The 22129-nt window shown below is 39.7% G+C and overlaps 1 protein-coding gene across 7 annotated transcripts in view; it reads right to left on the minus strand.

Annotated features, from left to right (window-relative positions):
* The window catches only part of CSMD3 (CUB and Sushi multiple domains 3), a 2085767-nt gene that overhangs the window by 719133 nt on the left and 1344505 nt on the right, over positions 1–22129 (minus strand). For all 7 annotated transcript variants that reach the window (XM_073679791.1, XM_073679790.1, XM_073679789.1 and 4 more), the window contains 2 exons: positions 21466–21653; positions 12470–12664 (listed from right to left, as the gene is read on the minus strand). In XM_073679791.1, the coding sequence (XP_073535892.1) occupies positions 12470–12664; positions 21466–21653 (383 nt within the window). The remainder of the gene's footprint in view (positions 1–12469; positions 12665–21465; positions 21654–22129) is intronic.

A 22129-nucleotide genomic window follows, 5' to 3' on the forward strand; every position in this document is an offset into this window, starting at 1 on the left:
TTCTACCTCATACTCAGACGGGCAGCTGGAGATTTGGGAGCTGTGAGGAAGCAAGTGCGATTTGGGTGACACCTTTGAGGACTGGAGTATTTGTGATGTTGAAGTTGATGTGGAGGAGAGCCCACTTAAAGGAGCACTTGATATCCGTTGAAGCACCTGCTGTTTTTGTGCCTCATCTGGAATTTGTAGCGATTGGCGTGGCTGTAAGAAAGGGATCTTATCACATTGTCCGCTAAAAGAAGTAGACATTTTAGTTTGGCTGGAAGATGGTCTTTCTTCTGCACCTACCCCACGGACACAACCTTTTTTCCCCTTCCCAACACGCCTATTCCCCTTTCCACCAGCAGCAGGCCTTTTTCCACTCATTTTGGTGGTTAACTAATTCACAACTCTGGAGTTGTTTGCACAAAAAAACAATGGATGGTAACCGAGCAGAGCTGAGTGGCCAAACTGTGGTATTAGGCCAAAACTATTGGCTGGGTTAGATGCAGAAAAAAATTATTTTTAATTTGCAACCTGATGGAGGTCAGTATAGATGGACTAATAGACCAAGTCCCACACACCGCTAGAAGCCCAAATATTTTTTCAGAGCTAGATGCAGAAATTTTTTTTATTCAATTTGCAACCTGATGGAGGTCAGTATAGATGGACTAATAGACCAAGTCCCACACACTGCTAGAAGCCCAAATATTTTTTCAGAGCTAGATGCAGAAAAAAATTATTTTTAATTTGCAACCTGATGGAGGTCAGTATAGATGGACTAATAGACCAAGTCCCACACACCGCTAGAAGCCCAAATATTTTTTCAGAGCTAGATGCAGAAAAAAATTATATTCAATTTGCAACCTGCTGGAGGTCAGTATAGAAGGACTAATAGAACAAGTCCCACACACTGCTAGAAGCCCAAATATTTTTTCAGAGCTAAATGAAGAAAAAAATTATTTTTAATTTGCAACCTGATGGAGGTCAGTATAGATGGACTAATAGACCAAGTCCCACACACTGCTAGAAGCCCAAATATTTTTTCAGAGCTAGATGCAGAAAAAAATTATTTTTAATTTGCAACCTGATGGAGGTCAGTATAGATGGACTAATAGAACAAGTCCCACACGCTGCTAGAAGCCCAAATATTTTTTCAGAGATAAATGAAGAAAAAAATTATTTTTAATTTGCAACCTGATGGAGGTCAGTATAGATGGACTAATAGACCAAGTCCCACACACTGCTAGAAGCCCAAATATTTTTTCAGAGCTAGATGCAAAAAAAAATTTTTTTTAACTTGCAACCTGATGGAGGTCAGTATAGATGGACTAATAGAACAAGTCCCACACGCTGCTAGAAGCCCAAATATTTTTTCAGAGATAAATGAAGAAAAAAATTATTTTTAATTTGCAACCTGATGGAGGTCAGTATAGATGGACTAATAGACCAAGTCCCACACACTGCTAGAAGCCCAAATATTTTTTCAGAGCTAGATGCAGAAAAAATTATTTTTAATTTGCAACCTGATGGAGGTCAGTATAGATGGACTAATAGACCAAGTCCCACACACCGCTAGAAGCCCAAATATTTTTTCCGAGCTAGATGCAGAAAAAAATTATATTCAATTTGCAACCTGCTGGAGGTCAGTATAGAAGGACTAATAGAACAAGTCCCACACACTGCTAGAAGCCCAAATATTTTTTTCAGAGCTAAATGAAGAAAAAAATTATTTTTAATTTGCAACCTGATGGAGGTCAGTATAGATGGACTAATAGACCAAGTCCCACACACTGCTAGAAGCCCAAATATTTTTTCAGAGCTAGATGCAGAAAAAAATTATTTTTAATTTGCAACCTGATGGAGGTCATGATAGATGGACTAATAGACCAAGTCCCACACACCGCTAGAAGCCCAAATATTTTTTCAGAGCTATTTGCAGAAAAAAATTATTTTTAATTTGCAACCTGATGGAGGTCAGTATAGATGGACTAATAGACCAAGTCCGACACACTGCTAGAAGCCCAAATATTTTTTCAGAGCTAGATGCAGAAAAAAATTATTTTTAATTTGCAACCTGATGGAGGTCAGTATAGATGGACTAATAGAACAAGTCCCACACGCTGCTAGAAGCCCAAATATTTTTTCAGAGATAAATGAAGAAAAAAATTATTTTTAATTTGCAACCTGATGGAGGTCAGTATAGATGGACTAATAGACCAAGTCCTACACACTGCTAGAAGCCCAAATATTTTTTCAGAGCTAGATGCAGAAAAAAATTATTTTTAATTTGCAACCTGATGGAGGTCAGTATAGATGGACTAATAGAATGATGCTATGCCCAAAAGATTTTACTTCACTAGGTGCAGTAAAAAAATTGGTATTCTATACACAGGTGGTATATCTTGCAACACAGATAGGCTACTCCACTGACTAACACACTCTGCAATAGGCCAAAAAGGATTAGCTTTGCTAGATTCAGCCAAATGCTGTGAAAAAAACTTGCACAGCACTGGCACAGACCTGCCTGGCAAAAACTGATAGGAACTGATGTAACCTAGTCCTGAAAAGGACTCCAATTACAATTAGTCTTTACTCCCACAATCTATCTATTTAAGAGCACAGACCTGCTTGATAAAAGTCGTAGGAAATGCTGTAACCTAGTCCTTAAAAGGACTGCAATCACAACTATTCCCTACTCCCAAGCTATCTGTATATTTGTGCGAAAATTGGCTTGAAATTAACAAGGTATAGCGCACACAGCAACAGCGGTGCCGTCTAACACGCAGCTGCAGCAGTGAGAAAATGGTGGCGACGGGGAAAACGGCTTGGTCTTATAGGGCAAGGACATGTGACATACACTGCCAATCACACATGCCCTTGCTTGTGTGAAAAAAAGCACTTCGCTCCGTGTGTGCGCTGCTGATAGGCTGACAGATTGCACCTCCCCACTGCAAATGCGGGAAAGAGAAAAAAAAATGGAGATCTTCATTGTTCCTGCAGAGATCCATCCCCTGCCCCTCCCCCCGCCCCGCTGTACACTCAAACTGCGTATTAACATTAATTTTCATCATTACTGAGAAAAAATCCAGTTATGATTTTGGTGCACGAACAGTTATCGAACATAACCTCGAACAGCCGAATTTTTCTCAAATTGTTCGTGTTCGCCGACCGGCTCGAACACCGCCCAAAACAGCTCGAATTTGAGATTGGCGAACAGTTCGAGTAGAACAACGCTCATCTCTAGTGGTGAGGTAACAATCATGCTTCCTTCCTCTGTCCTCTCCCCCCAACCTTGCACATCAGAAATGTGATCAAGGTCTCCCTCATCTGATGAGTCTTCCATCAGTTCGTCCTCCACTTCTTCCTGGGCTCCTGCACCTTCCTCACTAGTTTGGCTGCTACCAAGCGCCCTGGTAATACCATCTCCCCCACCCTCACATGCCTGCCGCCTTGGTGCTGCCGACCGTCTGGACCTTGCAGATGTTAGCCCTTCCGCATACAACTCCACCTCCTCTACTTCCTCCACCTCCTCTTGTGCCACCACCTGACTCCGAATTCTGTTTAACATATGCTCCAGCATGTAAATCCCCGGAATAGTCCCAGTCAGCGACATGTAACGCCCCTGTCCATGCCTACTCGTCCAAGTGTCTGTGGTGAAATGCACCCTGTCACACACAGAGTTTCTCAAAGAAGCGGTGATGTATTGTGCGACATGCTGGTGGAGCGCAGGCACACCTTTCTTTGAGAAGTAGTGCCGACTGGGCATCTGGTACTGGGGCACTGCGACGGACATAAGGTCTTGAAAATCCTCTGTGTCCACCAGGCGGAAAGGCAGCATTTCTGTAGCCAAGAGCTTGCAGATGGTGAAATTCAACCTCTTAGTTTTCTCATGGCTAGGAGGAAATGGTCTTTTACTTGTCCACATCTGAGGGACTGAGGGCTGGCTGTTGTGCTTAGACGGGGTTTATAAGGGTGTCCCCGGCAAACTGCCGGTCTGTGAGGAAGATGCAGGCGGACATGTTAGGTTGCCTTGATCCAAAGGTGGTGCTATCGATGTCGGACAGCCCTCAACACCAGCTGGTGTTACCACCTCCAAAGAAAATGATGACCTCCCAATCACGCTGGCTGTTGCGGGTAAAGAGGTGGCAGGTCTGCGTCCCAAAACAGGTGTGACTGCTGTCCCCCCAGTCACAGAGGATGAAGAGGCCGCAGATGCACAAGATGGGGCAGACGGTGGTCGGCCCGGCCGGCTAGGCCGCATTGTAGCACAGTGAGCTTCTCACTGCAACTTATGCTTCATGTCCATGTGCCGGTTCATGCATGAAGTACTCAAACTATGTATTTTTTGGCCTCTACTTAGCTTTTGTTGACAAATGTTACAGATAACACGAGTTGGGTAATCTTTATCGATCTGAAAAAATGCCCTGGCTATGCAAGGCTTAGCACCCATGCGACCTGAAGAGCCCCCATGACTTGTGGTCAAAGGCCGAGTTGTGTTTGAGGATGCAGTTGTTAACGTGCTTCCAGTACTACGTCTCTGTCCAGGAAGGCGCAACCTGACATCGTCGTCACTAGCATCCTCCTCCACCTCCTCTGCTGACCTCATCTCTTGGCTGACTGTGGGTTGACAGTAAGTGGGATCTCCAACCTCATCATCATCACCCTGTGTGTTATCACACCCGTCGTCCTCAGAGACAACCTGTTCCTGCCCTGACAAAAAACTAAAGTTGTCGCTCCAATCAGGTATTTGAGTCTCATCATAGTCTTCCTCATTGTCTCCACCAACAGGAGTTACAGTTTGGTAATGAGGGTCTACATTATGGTCAGAACCTTCTGCGTCTGGTCCTGGATCCGACTCATAAAGATTCTGGGCATCAGTGCAGATCATTTCCTCATCTGGATTCACAGAACTGCTGGAGCCGACCTCTGATTCCCAGGCTATAGTATGAGTAAACAGCTCTGCAGACTCAACCATCTGTTCTACCTCATACTCAGACGGGCAGCTGGAGATTTGGGAGCTGTGAGGAAGCAAGTGCGATTGGGGTGACACCTCTGAGGACTGGAGTATTTGTGATGTTGAAGTTGATGTGGAGGAGAGCCCACTTAAAGGAGCACTTGATATCCATTGAAGCACGTGCTGTTTTTGTGCCTCATCTGGAATTTGTAGCGATTGGCGCGGCCGTAAGAAAGGGATCTTATCACATTGTCCGCTAAAAGAAGTAGACATTTTAGTTTTGCTGGAAGATGGTCTTTCTTCTGCAGATGTTACTGTTGCTTTAACACCTACTCCACGGACACAACCTTTTTTCCCCTTCCCAACACGGCTATTCCCCTTTCCACCAGCAGCAGGCATTTTTCCACTCATTTTGGTGGTTAACTAATTCACAACTCTGGAGTTGTTTGCACAAAAAAACAATGAGCAGAGTGGCCAAACTGTGGTATTAGGCCAAAACTATTGGCTGGGTTAGATGCAGAAAAAAATTATATTCAATTTGCAACCTGATGGAGGTCAGTATAGATGGACTAATAGAACAAGTCCCACACACAGCTAGAAGCCCAAATATTTTCTCAGAGGTAGATGCAGAAAAAAATTATATTCAATTTGTAACCTGATGGAGGTCAGTGTAGATGGACTAATAGAACAAGTCCCACACACTGCTAGAAGGCCAAATATTTTTTCAGAGCTAGATGCAGAAAAAAAATATATTCAATTTGCAACCTGATGGAGGTCAGTATAGATGGTTGAATAGAACAAGTCCCACACACTGCTAGAAGGCCAAATATTTTTTCAGAGCTAGATGCAGAAAAATATTATATTCAATTTGCAACCTGATGGAGGTCAGTATAGATGGACTAATAGAACAAGTCCCACACACAGCTAGAAGCCCAAATATTTTCTCAGAGGTAGATGCAGAAAAAAATTATATTCAATTTGCAACCTGATGGAGGTCAGTATAGATGGACTAATAGAACAAGTCCCACACACTGCTAGAATGCCAAATATTTTTTCAGAGCTAGATGCAGAAAAAAATTATATTCAATTTGCAACCTGATGGAGGTCAGTATAGATGGACTAATAGAACAAGTCCCACACACTGCTAGAATGCCAAATATTTTTTCAGAGCTAGATGCAGAAAAAAATTATATTCAATTTGCAACCTGATGGAGGTCAGTATAGATGGACGAATAGATCAAGTCCCACACACTGATAGAAGGCCAAATATTTTTTCAGAGGTAGATGCAGAAAAAAATTATAATCAATTTGCAACCTGATGGAGGTCAGTATAGGTGGATAAATAGAACCAGTCCCACACACTGCAAGAAGGCCAAATATTTTTTCAGAGCTAGATGCAGAAAAAAATGATATTCAATTTGCAGCCTGATGGAGGTCAGTATAGATGGACTAATAGAACAAGTCCCACACTCAGCTAGAAGCCCAAATATTTTTTCAGGGGTAGATGCAGAAAAAAATTATATTCAATTTTCAACCTTATGGAGGTCAGTATAAATGGACTAATAGAATGATGCTATGCCCAAAAGGTTTTATTTCACTAGGTGCAGTTAAAAAATTGGTATTCTATATACAGGTGGTGTAGCTTGCAACACAAATAGGCTACTCCACTGACTAACACACTCTGAAATAGGCCAAAAAGGATTAGCTTTGCTAGATTTAGCCAAATGCTGTGAAAAAAACTTGCACAGCACTGGCACAGAACTGATCTAACTTAGTCCTGAAAAGGACTGCAATTACATTTAGTCTTTACTCCCAACCTATCTATTTAAGAGCACAGACCTGCCTGATAAAAGTCATAGGAAATGCTGTAACCTAGTCCTTAAAAGGACTGCAATCACAACTATTCCCTACTCCCAAGCTATCTGTAGATTTGTGCGAAAATTGGCTTGAAATTAACAAGGTATAGCGCACACAGCAACAGCGGTGCTGTCTAACACGCAGCTGCAGCAGTGAGAAAATGGTGGCGACGGGGAAAATGGCTGGGTCTTATAGGGCAAGGACATGTGACATACACTGCTAATGACACATGCCCTTGCTTGTGTGAAAAAAAGCAGTTCGCTCCGTGTGTGCGCTGCTGATAGGCTGACAGATTGCACCTTCCCACTGTAAATGCGGGAAAAAAAAAAAAAAATGGAGATCTTCATTATTCCTGCAGAGATCGATCCACTGCCCCTCCCCCTTCCCCGCTGTACACTCAAACTGCGTATTAACATTAATTTTCATCATTACTGAGAAAAAATCCAGTTATGATTTTGGTGCACGAACAGTTATCGAACATAACCTCGAACAGCCGAATTTTTTTCAAATCGTTCGTGTTCGCCGAACGGCTCGAACACCGCCCAAAACAGCTCGAATTTGAGATTGGCGAACAGTTCAAGTCGAACACCACTCATCTCTACCTAACAGTTGTAGTGGCAACTTCCTTCGTGTTGGTGTTACAGGGAGCGGTTGCCTGCCTTCTGTCTGTGGCCACCACACTGCTTCTTCCTGCGAGTTGTGGTGCTACGCCTCCCTCTCCCTGTGCTGCTGTCCTCACTCTGTATGTCCCCCTGCCAGGTTGGGTCAGTTACTATATCATCCACCACTTCCACTTCTGCACCCTGGTCCTCATCCTGACTTTCTGGCAATTGTGTCTCATCATCGTTCACTTCTTGTGACACTTTCACACCATCGCCTTCGTGTGACCGTGGCTGCTCAAATATTTGGGCATAGCTACATGCGATCTCCTCTTGCCCCACTTCAACTGGACTGGGCAAGATGCCCGAATCTATAAATGGAAAACTGAAAAGCTCTTCAGAGTGTCCAATTGTGGGATCAGTTTTCTCTGAGCACTCACCATGGTGGGAGGAAGGAGGTTCACAGTGAGGAATATGCAGTCCAGACACACGGCTACTGAGACTTGACCGTGTGGAAGACAGGGTGGTGGTGGTGGCTAAGTGACTGTAAGCATTATCTGCTATCCAACCAATAACCTTTTCACACTGCTCTTTGCTCAATAGTGGTGTTTTGCGGTGCCCTATTAATTGGGACAGGAAGGTCGAGCAAGAAGATGTGGGTGTTTGTTGTGACACAATTTCAGCTTGCCCACGGCCTTGGTTTCTGCATGCACAATCACCATCACGTCCAGTTCCCCGTTCCTTGCCACGTGCCTTGCTCATTTTAAATGGAGGGCAATATATTCCACGCTCACTACAAATAGCTAAATTTGGAGCGAACATATATGTGATCCGTGTGATGGACAAACCACAGTTTTAAATAGGTGGCATGTAGGTAACTATTTTGAACAGCAAACAGGTGTCAAAAACTTCGCTAACACACTGAAACAAATTTTTTATGTAGGCCAGAAATTGCAGTATTTTATGAAAACGTATATGTGATCCGTGTGATGGAGAAAACACAGTTTTAAATACCTGGCCTGTAGGTAACTATTTTGAACACCAAACTGGTGTCAATAGCTTCACTGACACACTGAAACAAAATTTCAATGGAGGCCTGAAATGATAATACTTTTATTGCAATTATATGTGATCCGTGTGACGGACAAACCACAGTTTTAAATAGCTGGATTTTTAGCGCTGTAATATGGAAAGGACCTGGCTGTATTCTGCAGTGCCAACCAGCAAATGGCACAGAAAAACTGTGTTCTCTGGATTGCTTTTTAAGCAAATTATGAGAATTAAGATCCAAAAAAAAATTATTCCTGGCCCCTGAGACCAGGGCCTATGTCTTGAAATATCTAACAGCACTAGCAGACAAAACTGGAATGGAGCCTCTTGTGCTATATGCACTGCAGTCTGCTATATGCACTGCCTACCTGACCATATACACTGCCTGCCTGATATCTCTGCAGGTGGATTAGTCCTCAGAAGGACTGTTTGTTCAGATGGATATGTGTAATATACTTCTGTTCTACCTACGCTTCCTAATAAACAAGCGAATCTCTCCGTAGCTCAGCAGCACCTCTCTCTACACTGTCTGATTCCGGAGTGACTGTGACGAGCATGGCGGCGCCTGGTCTGATATAGACTTGATGACACTGTGCAGCCTGCCAATCACTGTAATGCTACAACTAACATGGCTGTGGCATTACAGTGAGTGGCAGGCAATCACTGCATGTTCATTGGCTCTGTTAAAAGCGCCAAACATGCAGGGAGGGGACTCGAGCTCCTGCCGAGCAGTCCTGGAAATACTCGTCGAACGCCGTGCATCTCGATCAGTATGTCAGTATGTCAGTATGTCACTGGCTCCCTTTTGAAGAGTTGACTGTAGTGAGATGTAATCAATTCTTACATTACCACGACTCATCATAAATACTTGTCTAAGTATTTTGATATTTTGTAATTCAGTTCACACAAAAATGTAATGATTTGGGTTGAAACATAAAAATATTAATAATAGTTCATAGGCTACTGAATAATTAATTCAGTGTAATCTTTTCCGACCTGCACTAGGTTCACAAGCATTTTTACCCTATTGCACTGTAATGTTTGTAAAAAGTGTGAAGTACTTAGCTAAAGGGGACCATGAAACAAATTTAACATAACTTACACCAGAAATCTACAACAACTGGTATACATTACATTTTCCTGCAAACAGACAACCCAAAATTTACTTTGTGACAGCACAGATGAACAAATCTTTTGAAATTTGAATTTGATGGTTTGAATTTGAGATTTGCGAAGAATGGATTTGCAAGTAGTACAAAACCTCCAAGTGCCAAGACAAGGCGTGTGTAACATTCTGAGGTCTCCTAGGACTGTATACAACTCTTTTAAAGCTTTTTAAAGCAAATATAATATTAGTAATGTCATAGTAAACTCAACATATATGGCTATGAGTAAACGGAAGGTAACTGGTAGCAGCCATCAGACCCTTTTAAAAAATGGGAAAATGGCCCAAAAAATCCTCACAGAACAGTATAGAAAACAAAGGATGGCAGGTAAATGTTATGACCATCTAATCAATGATATCAGCCATAGGTAAATGAAAATCCACACTGATCCATGCCTGATTAATTTTGATTAAAGTAAGGTTCTCAACACTTGTGGAGACAATCTGGTCTGCTTGGGAGTGAAAAAGCCAGCTACCATGTTGAATACCCTCTCTCATAATACAATGGAAATAGTACACCCATGTAAACCTGGGCCACTTATTGCTGGTCCAATCTGCTGACCCAGTAGTCAATGGAGTCTGTGCTCAGAGTATCTAACAGAGAAAGGACACAGTTCAGGTATAAGTAAATCTGCTCAGGCAGCTAGAAATGAGCAAATGTATTCAAATGGAATTGAATTACACTTGAATGTTACAAAAATCAGAATTTTCCAGAGTAAAGATCTTTTTGTAATTCATTCTGCACCTATTCAGCAAAATGTATTTTGTTTACCTGTCGAGGGCTGTCAAAAATTGAAAAAAAAAACATAATAATAATCACCTAACCGCTGATGTCTTCTGACATCCTCGCTTCTAAGGACCCTATTGGTTTCATTTTCACACTGCTGAAAAGGTTGGTCGCCATAGTCAGCGTCATCAACAGCATTATCATAAATTTAACACTGACTGTCAGCCTCGATCCTTGCCTGCATCTAGTGACTTAATGTCCCCCTTCACATCCACCTGCTGCTGATGCTCCCCCTTCTGTACATCCTACTGCACTTTCTAAAAACCAACAACCCCATGGAGGTGAATAATATGGAAATGTAGTTATCCTTCCACCATCTTTTGTTGTATCCTTGTCAATGATTTTTAACAATATAAACATGAGCATTGATGACATTGTTGATGCCACAGTTATCCCTGTTATACTGACACGTTCAGTAGCCTGTTTGAATGGCATCATTAGGAAACACACATGTCTTTTCAGCTGTCAATGGTGGATATTATTGTAATTAAAGCTCCAGTTTGCCTGCTGGGTGATATAATCAATTGCTGCTTTACCCTGCTGATACAGACCCTCCAATATATGGAGCATTGAATTCAATTGCATTGCAACGTTCCAAATAAGACGGTACATAGGCAGACTGTTCATTTTTTTCTTCTTTTTTTGCAGAGCCTGGAGGTAATGTTTCACCATGTAAACATTACCATAGATAGCTGGTATATTTCTTTAAACTATTATGCATAATAAAATTTAGGCTGTGCGTTGTGGAGTGAGCATGGGTTACTTTGCCAAAATGTAGTGTAGCCACAATGTTCTGGGCATTGCCATTGACAACAATGACCAGTTACAGTTGACAGTCAGCCATCCAACATGAGATTTGCTGATAAAAAAAGAGCAACTCATTCTCTGCATTGCTTTTGTTTCTCGTGCTCATAAGCTCTAATCAGTTTGGCAGTGATTAAGCTTACAAGAAAGAAGAGAATAATCACAGGTAGTGGTTGCAACCTTCTGCCCTCTTACTGATAGAGATGGGTTCATGTCCATTGAGGAGAATGCAGATGAGGAGTAGGAAGAGGTTGATAAATGCCACCTGATGGTGGAACCAAACCTAGTACCTAACCATGAAAGCTTCATGACCTGTCCCGGTTGTGATGGTGCATCGCTGATACTCAAACCATTCACCAAGTGGTCTGTGAAAAGCATGTACCATACCTGTCCATAATTGCTGCTCCATGGGTTAGAAGGGCAGTGCCATTTTGAGTTTAATACCAAGTCTAGAGTGCAGACCACATTCTCCAGCATGTGAGAGAATATAGCGGGCACCGCTTTCTGTGAGAAATAATGGCAGCAGCAAGGCCAACATTTCTTGAAAGGCAGTGGAATCCACTAATTTGGATGGCAGCAACAGTACCAACAACAACTTAAACAGGTGTTAAGTTAGCACACAAGCAGATGACTTGAAGTGTATGGTTGTTTCTTGGCCACATATGAATATTCCTCGATATTTGGCAGGATATAAAATCTGCATGCATTTTTTCTGCCGAGAAGATGCAGAAATGCTCAGGAAAATTTCTGCATAATTTCCGCATCGTGGGCACATAGCCTAATAGGCAGCTGTTTTTTGATCACTCAATGAGCCGCCATTCCATTTTGTTCTGGGAATACAGATATTAGCTATATTTCTCAGTGAATGATCAGATTGAAAGGCAAATGGGATATATTGCAAAGTTTCTTAATTAGTCTGTACTTTTGAATAAATTAAAGCCAGCTGAAATGACATTAACAATTTAATGTGAAATTTTTACTCTACATGATAAAATTGTAAAAATTTGCAATGTGGGAATATTCCGCAAGAGTCAAAATACACATGGAGCCAATTTAAGTATTTTACTGAATCTGTGATTCAGAAAATGTGTCCAGCAGTTTATAATGATTCAGTTTGGCCTTATTTCCTATTATCTCAATTGACATCTGTTAGATACAAATTCATTTATGGCTATAGTGAAGGTGCTTACATTTAACATATGCTTTACTAATATCTAACAAGTATATTTACTGGAATTCATTTTTAAGGCGTTTATTATATAAAATCTCACCATGACAGCTTGGTAAAACTCGGTTCCATCCAGGTCTTCCATCATCTCCCATGATGCATGTAAGTGTTGAATATCCTTGAAGGACATAGCCAGCATCACAATAATAAGTAACGGTGGATCCAAGCTTATAATCCATACCAAGTCGAGTGCCATTCATTATATTTCCAGGGTCAAAACACGATTCTCGTAGTTTGGCTGCAGAAAATAAAACAAAATACTAAGCATATTAAAGAGTTGATAAACTAGTCGAAATTAAGTTTTACTTAATTTTTACTAAACTTAAAAACGTAAGGACCGAGTAATTTTTATTTTTTTGCGCTTTTGTGCATTTTTTAATATATTTTTCCATCAACATAGCCATATGAGGGCTTGAGTTTAGTCAGATGGGTTGTAGTATAAATTGACGACAATCATTTTATCATATATACTGAAAATGGAAAATATTCAAAATACAGTGATATAGTGAAAAAAAACTCACAAATCCGCAATTATTTTTCGCTTTTGTTCTTGCGGTGTTCATTGTGCTTGTACAAATGAACTGGTAACATGATTTTCTAGGCTTTTATGGTTACACTGATACAAAATTTTCCTAGTGGAGAAAAAAATTTACAATTTCCCCCAAATATTGTTTTTTTCATCATTTTCTGATATCCATAACTATTTTATTTTTCTGTCGAAAGCTACTATGTAAGACCTTTTTTGTGTATTTCATGCTGATGTTTTAATGACCACTATTTTGGAATATATGATGTTTCGATAGCTTTTCATTGCATTTTTTTTTTTTTAAATTACAGTAACCCAAAATTGTCAATTCTTACATATTAATTTTTCTTCCCATTTCAGCATTTTATGGGATAACTATTAATATATTTTACGAGTTTTGGCAATGATGCACCCAGCAATACAAAATATATAAAAAAAAAATTATTTTTGCATTTTGAAATTTATGTTTAGGCAAAAGAAATATAATTTCAACTTTACTATATATATTTTTTTATATTTTTAAAGTTCTTTTGATTTTTAATGAGGTCCTTTAAGGGAATTTAACCTGAATCTTCTTGATTACCTATGCAATACACTGCAATATTGTAGTATTGCAGTGTATTGGGAAATCAATTATCTCTTATGAATAGTAGCTACAGGCTGGTAAGAGAAAATAGATCTTACACGGAACCAGACAAGGGAGCCATTTGAAGGCCATCAGCAGCCAGGGTAAATGACTGTCACTCACGATTGTGTTGATCAGTCTGTGCTAATGGACATCAAAAATGACGTCCACAATCTTGAGGACTTTTAGGTGTTGACTATATAGTATAGTTAGTACCTGCACTGCCTGGAATAGCCTCAGCTCCTGAGCTCACCCCATACAGTAAAAGCGCACTACATCCATAGATGTACTAAGGGATTAAAAGGGTTAACTATATCACGAAAATGAACCAAGATTTAAAATGATAAGATACCAATGTCAATATTCTACAGTTATTAAATGGGTTTAAGCTAATTGTTTTCATTATGGTTGACGTGGCTTCTTTGCAGCCTTAGTAATGTGACTGTACCCACCTACTGGACTGGCCACACTTTAAAAATACTCCATACTATGTCATCATCCAGTCTCATGGCTTCTTTTTCCAGCAGAAAAATTAATTTCTTTTATCTCAGATGATTGGTGGCAATGGTCAGTTAATAGCCACAGCCAGGAGAGGAATCCAAAAGACCATCCGAGTACATAGTACAAAGTATGAAGGAGTTGCATAGATACAGTAGGCCCGTATATGTCTGTTTTCCATCACCATAAGCCAACATTGTAGAGGAAAACCTCCTAACTTAAGAGATGGTTAAACTGCAATTTTTATATTTTCTCTTCAGAAAACCTGCATTTGTATAATATTATTTATACCCATAATTTTCTTGTACAATCTCAGTTTAAAGGGATTCTCCTATAACCAAAGTTTATCACCTATCCACATGGAAGAAGATAAATTAGTAATTGCTGTAGAAACTCTGACCACAATCACAGAAAAGATAATGGCCAAAATCTTCTGCATTGATCAAGTTTTATTGAGCAAGTTTAACCCCTTTCCAACATGTGTCACAATAGTATGACACATGTCGGGTCCCTGACTTTAGTGCGGGCTCCGGTGCTGAGAACGCACCTTTTTGGGTACATGACGGATAATCTGTACAGCTGTCATGTGCCCCTAACAGCCGTGGGTGGAATTGTGATCCACCCGCGGCTGGTAACTCGTTAAATGTCACTGTCAATCTCTGACAGCGTCATTTAACTCGCGCTTACCGGAAGCGCGTCACTTGCTTCGTCTATCGGCAACCCCGTCACATGATTGCGGGTCGCCGATGGGTTGGCATGACAACCCAGGGTCTGCAGGAGACCCCTGTGGTTTTCATTGCCAGATTGCTATGAGCACCACCAAGCGTTCGGCGCTCATAGCAAGTGAGCATTTCTGCTATACACAGGTGATCTGATGATCGCAGCTTCTAGTCTCCCATGGAGACTATTGAAGCATGTAAAAAGTAAAAAACAAATGTTTTCAAAAATATTAAAAAAATCTAAAATATAAAAGTTTAAATCATCCCCCTTTTCACCCCATTCAAAATAAAACAAAAATAAATCACATATACACATATTTGGTATCACCACATTCAGAATTTCCCATCGCCCGATCTATCAATATAAAAAAAGAATTAATCCGATCTGTAAACGGCATAACGAAAAAAAAATCAAAACACAAGAATTATTACATTGCAATAAAATGCACTAACGGACGATCAAAATATCATATGTACTCCAAAATGGTATCAATAAAAACGTCAGCTTAGTGCGCAAAAAATAAGCTCTCACTGAGCCCCATATTCCAAAAAATGGAGAGGCTATGTTTCTTGGAAAATGTTGGAATTTTTTTTTTTAACAAACTTTGTTCTTTTTTCATTACTTAAATAAAAAAAATCTATACATGTTTGGTATCTACAAACTTGTAATGACATAGAGAATCATAATGGTAGGTCAGTTTTAGCATTTAGTGAATATGGTAAAAAACAAAACAAAAAGCAACTGTGGAATTGCTCTTTTTTGCAATTTCACCGCACTTTGAATTTTTTTCCTGTTTTCCAGTACGCGATATGGTAAAACTAATGGAGTTGTTCAAAATTGCAACTTGTCCCTCAAGAAATAAACCCTCACATGGCCATGTTGACCAAAAAATAAAAAATGTATAACTCTGGAAGAAGGGGAGCAAAAAGCGAAAAAATGGAAAGTGGCCCGGTCATGAAGGGATTTACGACTACCTCATTTCTTTTTATTAGACAGTTAATAGAGTAGTGATCACACATGCACTAATGCTCCGTTCAGTCAGGGGACCTTGGAAATTCTTATTATTATGATTGATGGGGGTCGGAGCAGTCAGACCCCCAGCAATCCTTCATTAATTACCTGTGCAGAAGTGATTTTCAAGTACATTATATATGGGCTAACCTCTTTAACATCCAGGGTGATAAAGGAGTTGTCTGCATTGTCAAATCAGTTTTTGTTGTAATAGTTTCAAATTGACAAACTGATCATAAAGTTCCCAGCAACTTGAACCTTCATCCATTAATATTAAACAGAAACTATTACCAGATTTCTCATTCCTAAACCATTGCCATCATACCTTTTGACTTGACAATCCTTTTTCACTCATTAATCTTTTAATGCCCAAAAGTCTGAGTTACTTTATACCAGTGGTGCAAAATGAAGCTCGTGGGCCCCAATTGAAAAGCTCAAATGGAGCCCAAATTATTGCAAGTCTTTAATAGTATTGGTCTTTTTACATTGGTCAAAAGGACTTTTTGAGCCAATTCCGTCCAAAGTGCGATTACAACCCCTGCACGTAGTGTAATTATGTCCATGGTTTACACGCTTGCTGATAATCAGCTTACAACAATTCATTGGATGCCTCTGGACCATGTGAGCTACTAGTGAAATCCATGCTAAGTCAGCCCCTATTCTTATGCATAATGTTCCTTATTTATTTATTTTACTCACTTATATAGCGCCATTAATTTCACAGCACTTTACAGACATTATTAGCACTGTTCCCATTGAGGCTCACAATCTACATTCCTTATCAGTGTGTCTCTGGAGTGTGGGAGGAAACCAGAGAACCCAGAGGAAACTCACGCAAACATCGGGGTAGAACATACAAACTCCTTGCAGATGTTTAAACTCAGGACCCTAGCACTGCAAGGCAGCAGTGCTAATCACTGAGCCATTGTGTTGCCATCCAAATGCCACTTGAACCATATCTCAAGCTTGCTTGATTACCATATAATATAGAAATGCATAGCAGAGGAATGAACTTACTTCTGTTCATGCTCCAGTCATGGTGACTACTCAATTGAGCATGTGAACAGCTTGTGGATGATGAAGAAGACATCAATCATATCGGTGAAAAGAAGAGTCAGGTTAAGCATGGATTAAACAGGCTGCTTGTATGGTCCAGACACACCAACCAGACTGTTGTAAGTTGAACAGAATAAGGTTCTGAACTTATACAAAATACTAAGATATGTGATTAAATTTAATTTTTTTGAAGGCAGGAAACATGGTAGAAAGGTTTAGAAGGGCCAACCCTGGTGAAGGGTTTGCTGTAATCAATGGGGAGACTAATAACTGTGTGATGATCCAGACCATGATACTGTGTCAACACACTTTTCCTTATGGCTAATAGACAAGAAGAGTCCAAAATGGGTAACACTCCTTCATTTTTTTTCAGAATTCAATAAAAGAATGTATGATGGCTAGAAATGCATGAAAATGTATTCTACTTGGTATAAATGGATGAGAGCACCGTAGAGAAGAAAAAATTCCACCTGCCAAGTAGCCGGTCTGGAGTCCGTGCACCGCATATTTTAATGGAGGCATTTCTTCCACACTTGGTGAGCTAAATATCCCCTCCCCTCTTTTCACTCATTTTTCCTTTTTATAAATGAATGAGACATGACAGTCTTGTTAACATATTTTCTTGGAATATTTTATGGAACTCTTAAAAAAAAGTTACACTTCCAATTACACAAAGATGAAATTACAATGTTAAGTGACAACTATTTTGTTCCGTTGGAGTATCTATCTAGCATAGTTTGGCATTCTTGAGAGGAATCGCATGAATTAACGTCATAGAATTTCTTCTGTGTTACTGGATATTTGCCAAAAAGCTACTATTCCTTGCTGTGATGATAGTGTTGAATGAATAAACTTAATTTTTGATAATGTGCATTTAAGCCTTTAGTGAACTTTTTACCTTCCGTTAAGATAGACTTTCATAATGAATAACATCCATGTCAATTAGCATCGCTAAACTCAATGGTAACTGTTTTGCCAAAAGTCCAATAAAGATGGCAAGACAAGAATGTAGCAAAAAGTTCAAAGACTTTAAATTAAGGCAAAACCAATGCTGGTGGATGGCTAAAAAAAGTACATTTGTATCATAAAGCACAAAGATACTTTGTTGAAATTAAAGAGTTGTCCCGCTTTTAGGTCGAAGTGTACAGTCAGTCTTTGTGAATATAGACTATTAAATCTTGACAGTGTATTGTGTGCATACTGTTAGGATTCCCTGGTATCACCAGTAAAAATGACATACTTGCGGTCATGTGCCAGCTAGATGTGTCTGGCTTCTCTCACTCCATGGTGCAAATCTCTTCAGGTTCATAATATGGAACCTTAGTTATTTAATATAGTGCTAGCATAGGGTGTCTCTTTGTAATATTTTTTTTTCTAATAGTTAAAGTTTGTGTGCAAGAGCACAAAAATATAGAGAATGAGGTTCTAGAATTTCATAGGTATAGTATTATAAAAATGATTCACCCTGTTTTTAGATATATGAAAAAAGTCTTAGGAGTCAACTATCACCTTGAGAAAAAAGACTAGAAATTGAATATGTATTTACTTTAAAGTTTAATTTCAGAATAAAACAGAGCTACTTCATTTGAATAAGGATAACATATTAATAAGATAGAAGTACATAAAGTTACCATAGTTTTTTTTTTATTTAAAAATCACATACGGACAAAATTTATTCAAACCTCATGGAAAACTAAAAATGAATCATAAGGACTAAAAATAATTTCTGATCTCCAATATCCCCATTCTCCAGTCAATTCATTAGAAAAGTGGCTACACTTGCGCCAGTCTCTTTATTAAAGTCTATGGAAATTATGGAAAGTGCTGATAACCTTTCCATTTAAGTATATGGAGAAGGATGCAATTATGAATTAGCCAACAGGAGTCAGCGAACCTCTTCTTTAATTGATAGTTAAGAGTCCCAAACAATTTGTACAATTTTTAACAATCAGTGATTGTAATGAACTGAAGCATCTGTTAATGGACAAGTAAACTAAGGCAACCAATTATTTTTTTTGCTCCAATGTATTCTGGTTAAAACAATAATTTATTTTTAAAACAATTTTGAAATAAAACATCCAACATTATTAATATTTATAGGTAACCTGTCACCAGGTTTTCTCAATATAATGTACGTCCAGCACTTGTAAGCCCTCTGTTACAGCATTCTAGAATACTGTATGTATGTCTCCAATCCACTCTGCAGGGCACAAAAAATAACTTCTACTATACTTACAGACAGCGCCGTCCAGTCCGATGCGGACAGAGCAAAGTACAGTGGGGAAAAAAAGTATTTAGTCAGCCACCAATTGTTCAAGTTCTCCCACTTAAAAAGATTAGGGAGGCCTGCAATTGACATCGTAGGTAGACCTCAACTATGAGAGACAAAATGAGAAAACAAATCTTGAAAATCACATTGTCTGATTTGGAAAGAAATTTTTTTCACATTTTGGTGGAAAATAAGTATTTGGTCAATTACAGAAGTTCATCTCAATGCTTTGTTATATATCCTTTGTTGGCAATGACAGAGGTCAAACGTTTTCTGTAAGTCTTCACAAGGTTGGCACACACTGTTGCTTGTATGTTGGCCTATTCCTCCATTCAGATCTCCTCTAGAGCAGTGATGTTTTGGGGCTGTCAGTGGGCAACACAGGCTTTCAACTCCCTACAAAGGTTTTCTCTAGGGTTTAGATCTGGAGACTGGCTAGGCCACTCCAGGACCTTGAAATGCTTCTTACGAAGCCACTCCTTCATTGCCCTGGCAGTGTGCTTGGGATCATTGTCATTCTGAAAGACCCAGCCACGTTTCATTTTCAATGCCCTTGCTGATGGAAGGAGGTTTTCACTCAAAACCTCACGATACATGGACCCATTCATTCTTTAACAGGTTAGTCGTCCTTGTCCCTTGGCAGAGAAACAGCCCCAAAGCATGATGTTGCCACCCCCATGCTTCACAGTAGGTATGGTGTTCTTTGGATGCAACTTAGCATTCTTTCTACTTTAAACATGACGAGTTGTGTTTCTACCAAACAGTTCTACTTTGGTTTCATCTGACCATATGTCATTCTCCCAATACTCTTCTGGATCATCCAAATGCTCTCTAGCAATCTTCAGACAGGACCAGACATGTAATGGCTTAAGCAGGGGGATATGTCTGGCACTGCAGGATCTGAATCCCTGGCGGCGTAGTGTGTTATTGATCATAGCCTGTGTAATGTTGGTCCTAGTTCTCTGTAGGTCATTCACTAGGTGCCCCCGTGTGGTTGTTGGATATTTGCTCACCGTTCTTGAAATCATTTTGACCCCATGGGGTGAGATCTTGTGTGGAGACCTAGATCGAGGGAGATTATCAGTGGTCTTGTATGTCTTCCATTTTCTAAATATTGCCCACAGTTGATTTCTTCACACCAAGCTTCTTTCCTATTGCAGATTTAGTCTTCCCAGCCTGGTGCAGGGCTACAATTTTGTTTTTGGTGTCCTTCGACAGCTCTTTGGTCTTCACCATAGTGGAGTTTGGAGTGTGACTGTTTGAGGTTGGGGACAGGTGTCTTTTACACTGATAACAAGTTTAAACAGGTGCAAGTATTACAGGTAATGGAGTGGAGGACAGAGGAGTCTCTTAAAGAAGAAGTTACAGGTCTGTGAGGGTCAGAAATCTTGCTTGTTTGTAATTAACCAAACACTAATTTTCCACCAAAATTTGAAAAAAAAATTCTTTCCAAATCAGACAATGTGATTTTCAGGATTTGTTTTCTCATTTTTTCTCTCATAATTGAGGTCTACCTATGATGTCAATTACAGGCCTCTCTCATCTTTTTAAGTGGGAGAACTTGCGCAATTGGTGGCTGACTAAATACTTTTTTTCCCCACTGTACTTTAGTGTGCATGAGCTGGCTTTAACTTACAGGTCATCAGCGCTCTTTGGCCTTTTCTCCGCGCAGTATTTTGATCTGCCCTCAGCAGGGCAGAGAGAAGTATGCCGGCACAGGAGCGTGATGTAGGACACTAATGTGGATAACATACGATGCGTCATCCACACAAAGCAGGTATGGAGGAAGGAGATCATAAAATGATCATAAGAAGAGAGGAGGTGCAAGATCAAAAAGAGAGATGCTCATCGGACTGAATCGCATCATCTGTAAGTATAATAAAAGCTATTTTTTGTGCCTTGCAGAGGGGATTGGGGAGATACATACATAAGTCTAGAATGCTGTAACAGAGGGCTTTAAGGTGCTGACTGTACTTTATATGGGGAAAAACTGGTGACAGGTTCTCTTTAAAATATTTTAACATATTGCTCCAAAGCAGACTTATCTGTTTCGATGGTTACAGACTACAAACAAACGTAGTGTAGTCTGATCCTATAATCATATTTTTTTCAGATGAAGGTGAACTTACAGAGTCAGTCTGCAAGGTTTTGGAGATAAATAGAACCGCATAAGAGCTAGAAACATTTCAATTGAGTTCATGATCAAACTTCCTCTATCGCAAGAATGACTGTAAAAACTTATATAACCATAATTCTATTTTGTGACATACAAATATTAACATTTGCTGAAACCATCAAAGAAAAAGTCAAAGTACAACTAAGCTGTAACATTACCTTTGTATTCCAGATGAAAGCCAGTAAAACTGACTGATCCATCACTCCTAAAAGCCAAATGCATGTTATTGGAACCGCTTTCAATTCTTTCTGGTAATTTGCTGTCCTGAAAACTTCCAATCAGAGGACTGTTTCCATCTGGCCCATCATAAATATACAGGAAGTCATAATTTGGCTCGATGCTGAAACTGTTGGACAAAACCAGTCAATTAATTAGCAGTCATACATTTCAATGAGTTCTCTATAATTAAATGAGTTTAATTAATTTGCTTATACATGCTCTTTCTCAACCTTTCGTAAACACATTGCCATCTATTCCATTTTTACTGTGTGCTCTCATTAGACATCATTTTATTTTGGGGAAAATGATATCTGCACTTTATAAATATGGCAGATTGTAATGGAAAATATAAAACAAGGGAAAAAAATTATTTTTGGGTACGATGACATGCCAAGCTGCCACATGTGGTCAAAAACCATGCCAGCCTGTAAGGGCAAATATGTGCTCCCTTTTGCTGGTAATACTTTGGTGTTACCAAAAACTCATGCATTCATTAGCTACTGTGGGTGTTCAAGGCTTTCAGCCATATGGGACAGTGCTGCATGCAATTGTGTCATAAATTGTGACATAAATGTTAAACCAGCAAAGGATAGTGTAGTACAG

The sequence above is a fragment of the Phyllobates terribilis genome, unplaced genomic scaffold (assembly GCF_046119375.1).
Source record: "Phyllobates terribilis strain yellow unplaced genomic scaffold, ASM4611937v1 Scaffold_4__5_contigs__length_816908805, whole genome shotgun sequence".
Lineage (NCBI taxonomy): Eukaryota > Metazoa > Chordata > Amphibia > Anura > Dendrobatidae > Phyllobates > Phyllobates terribilis.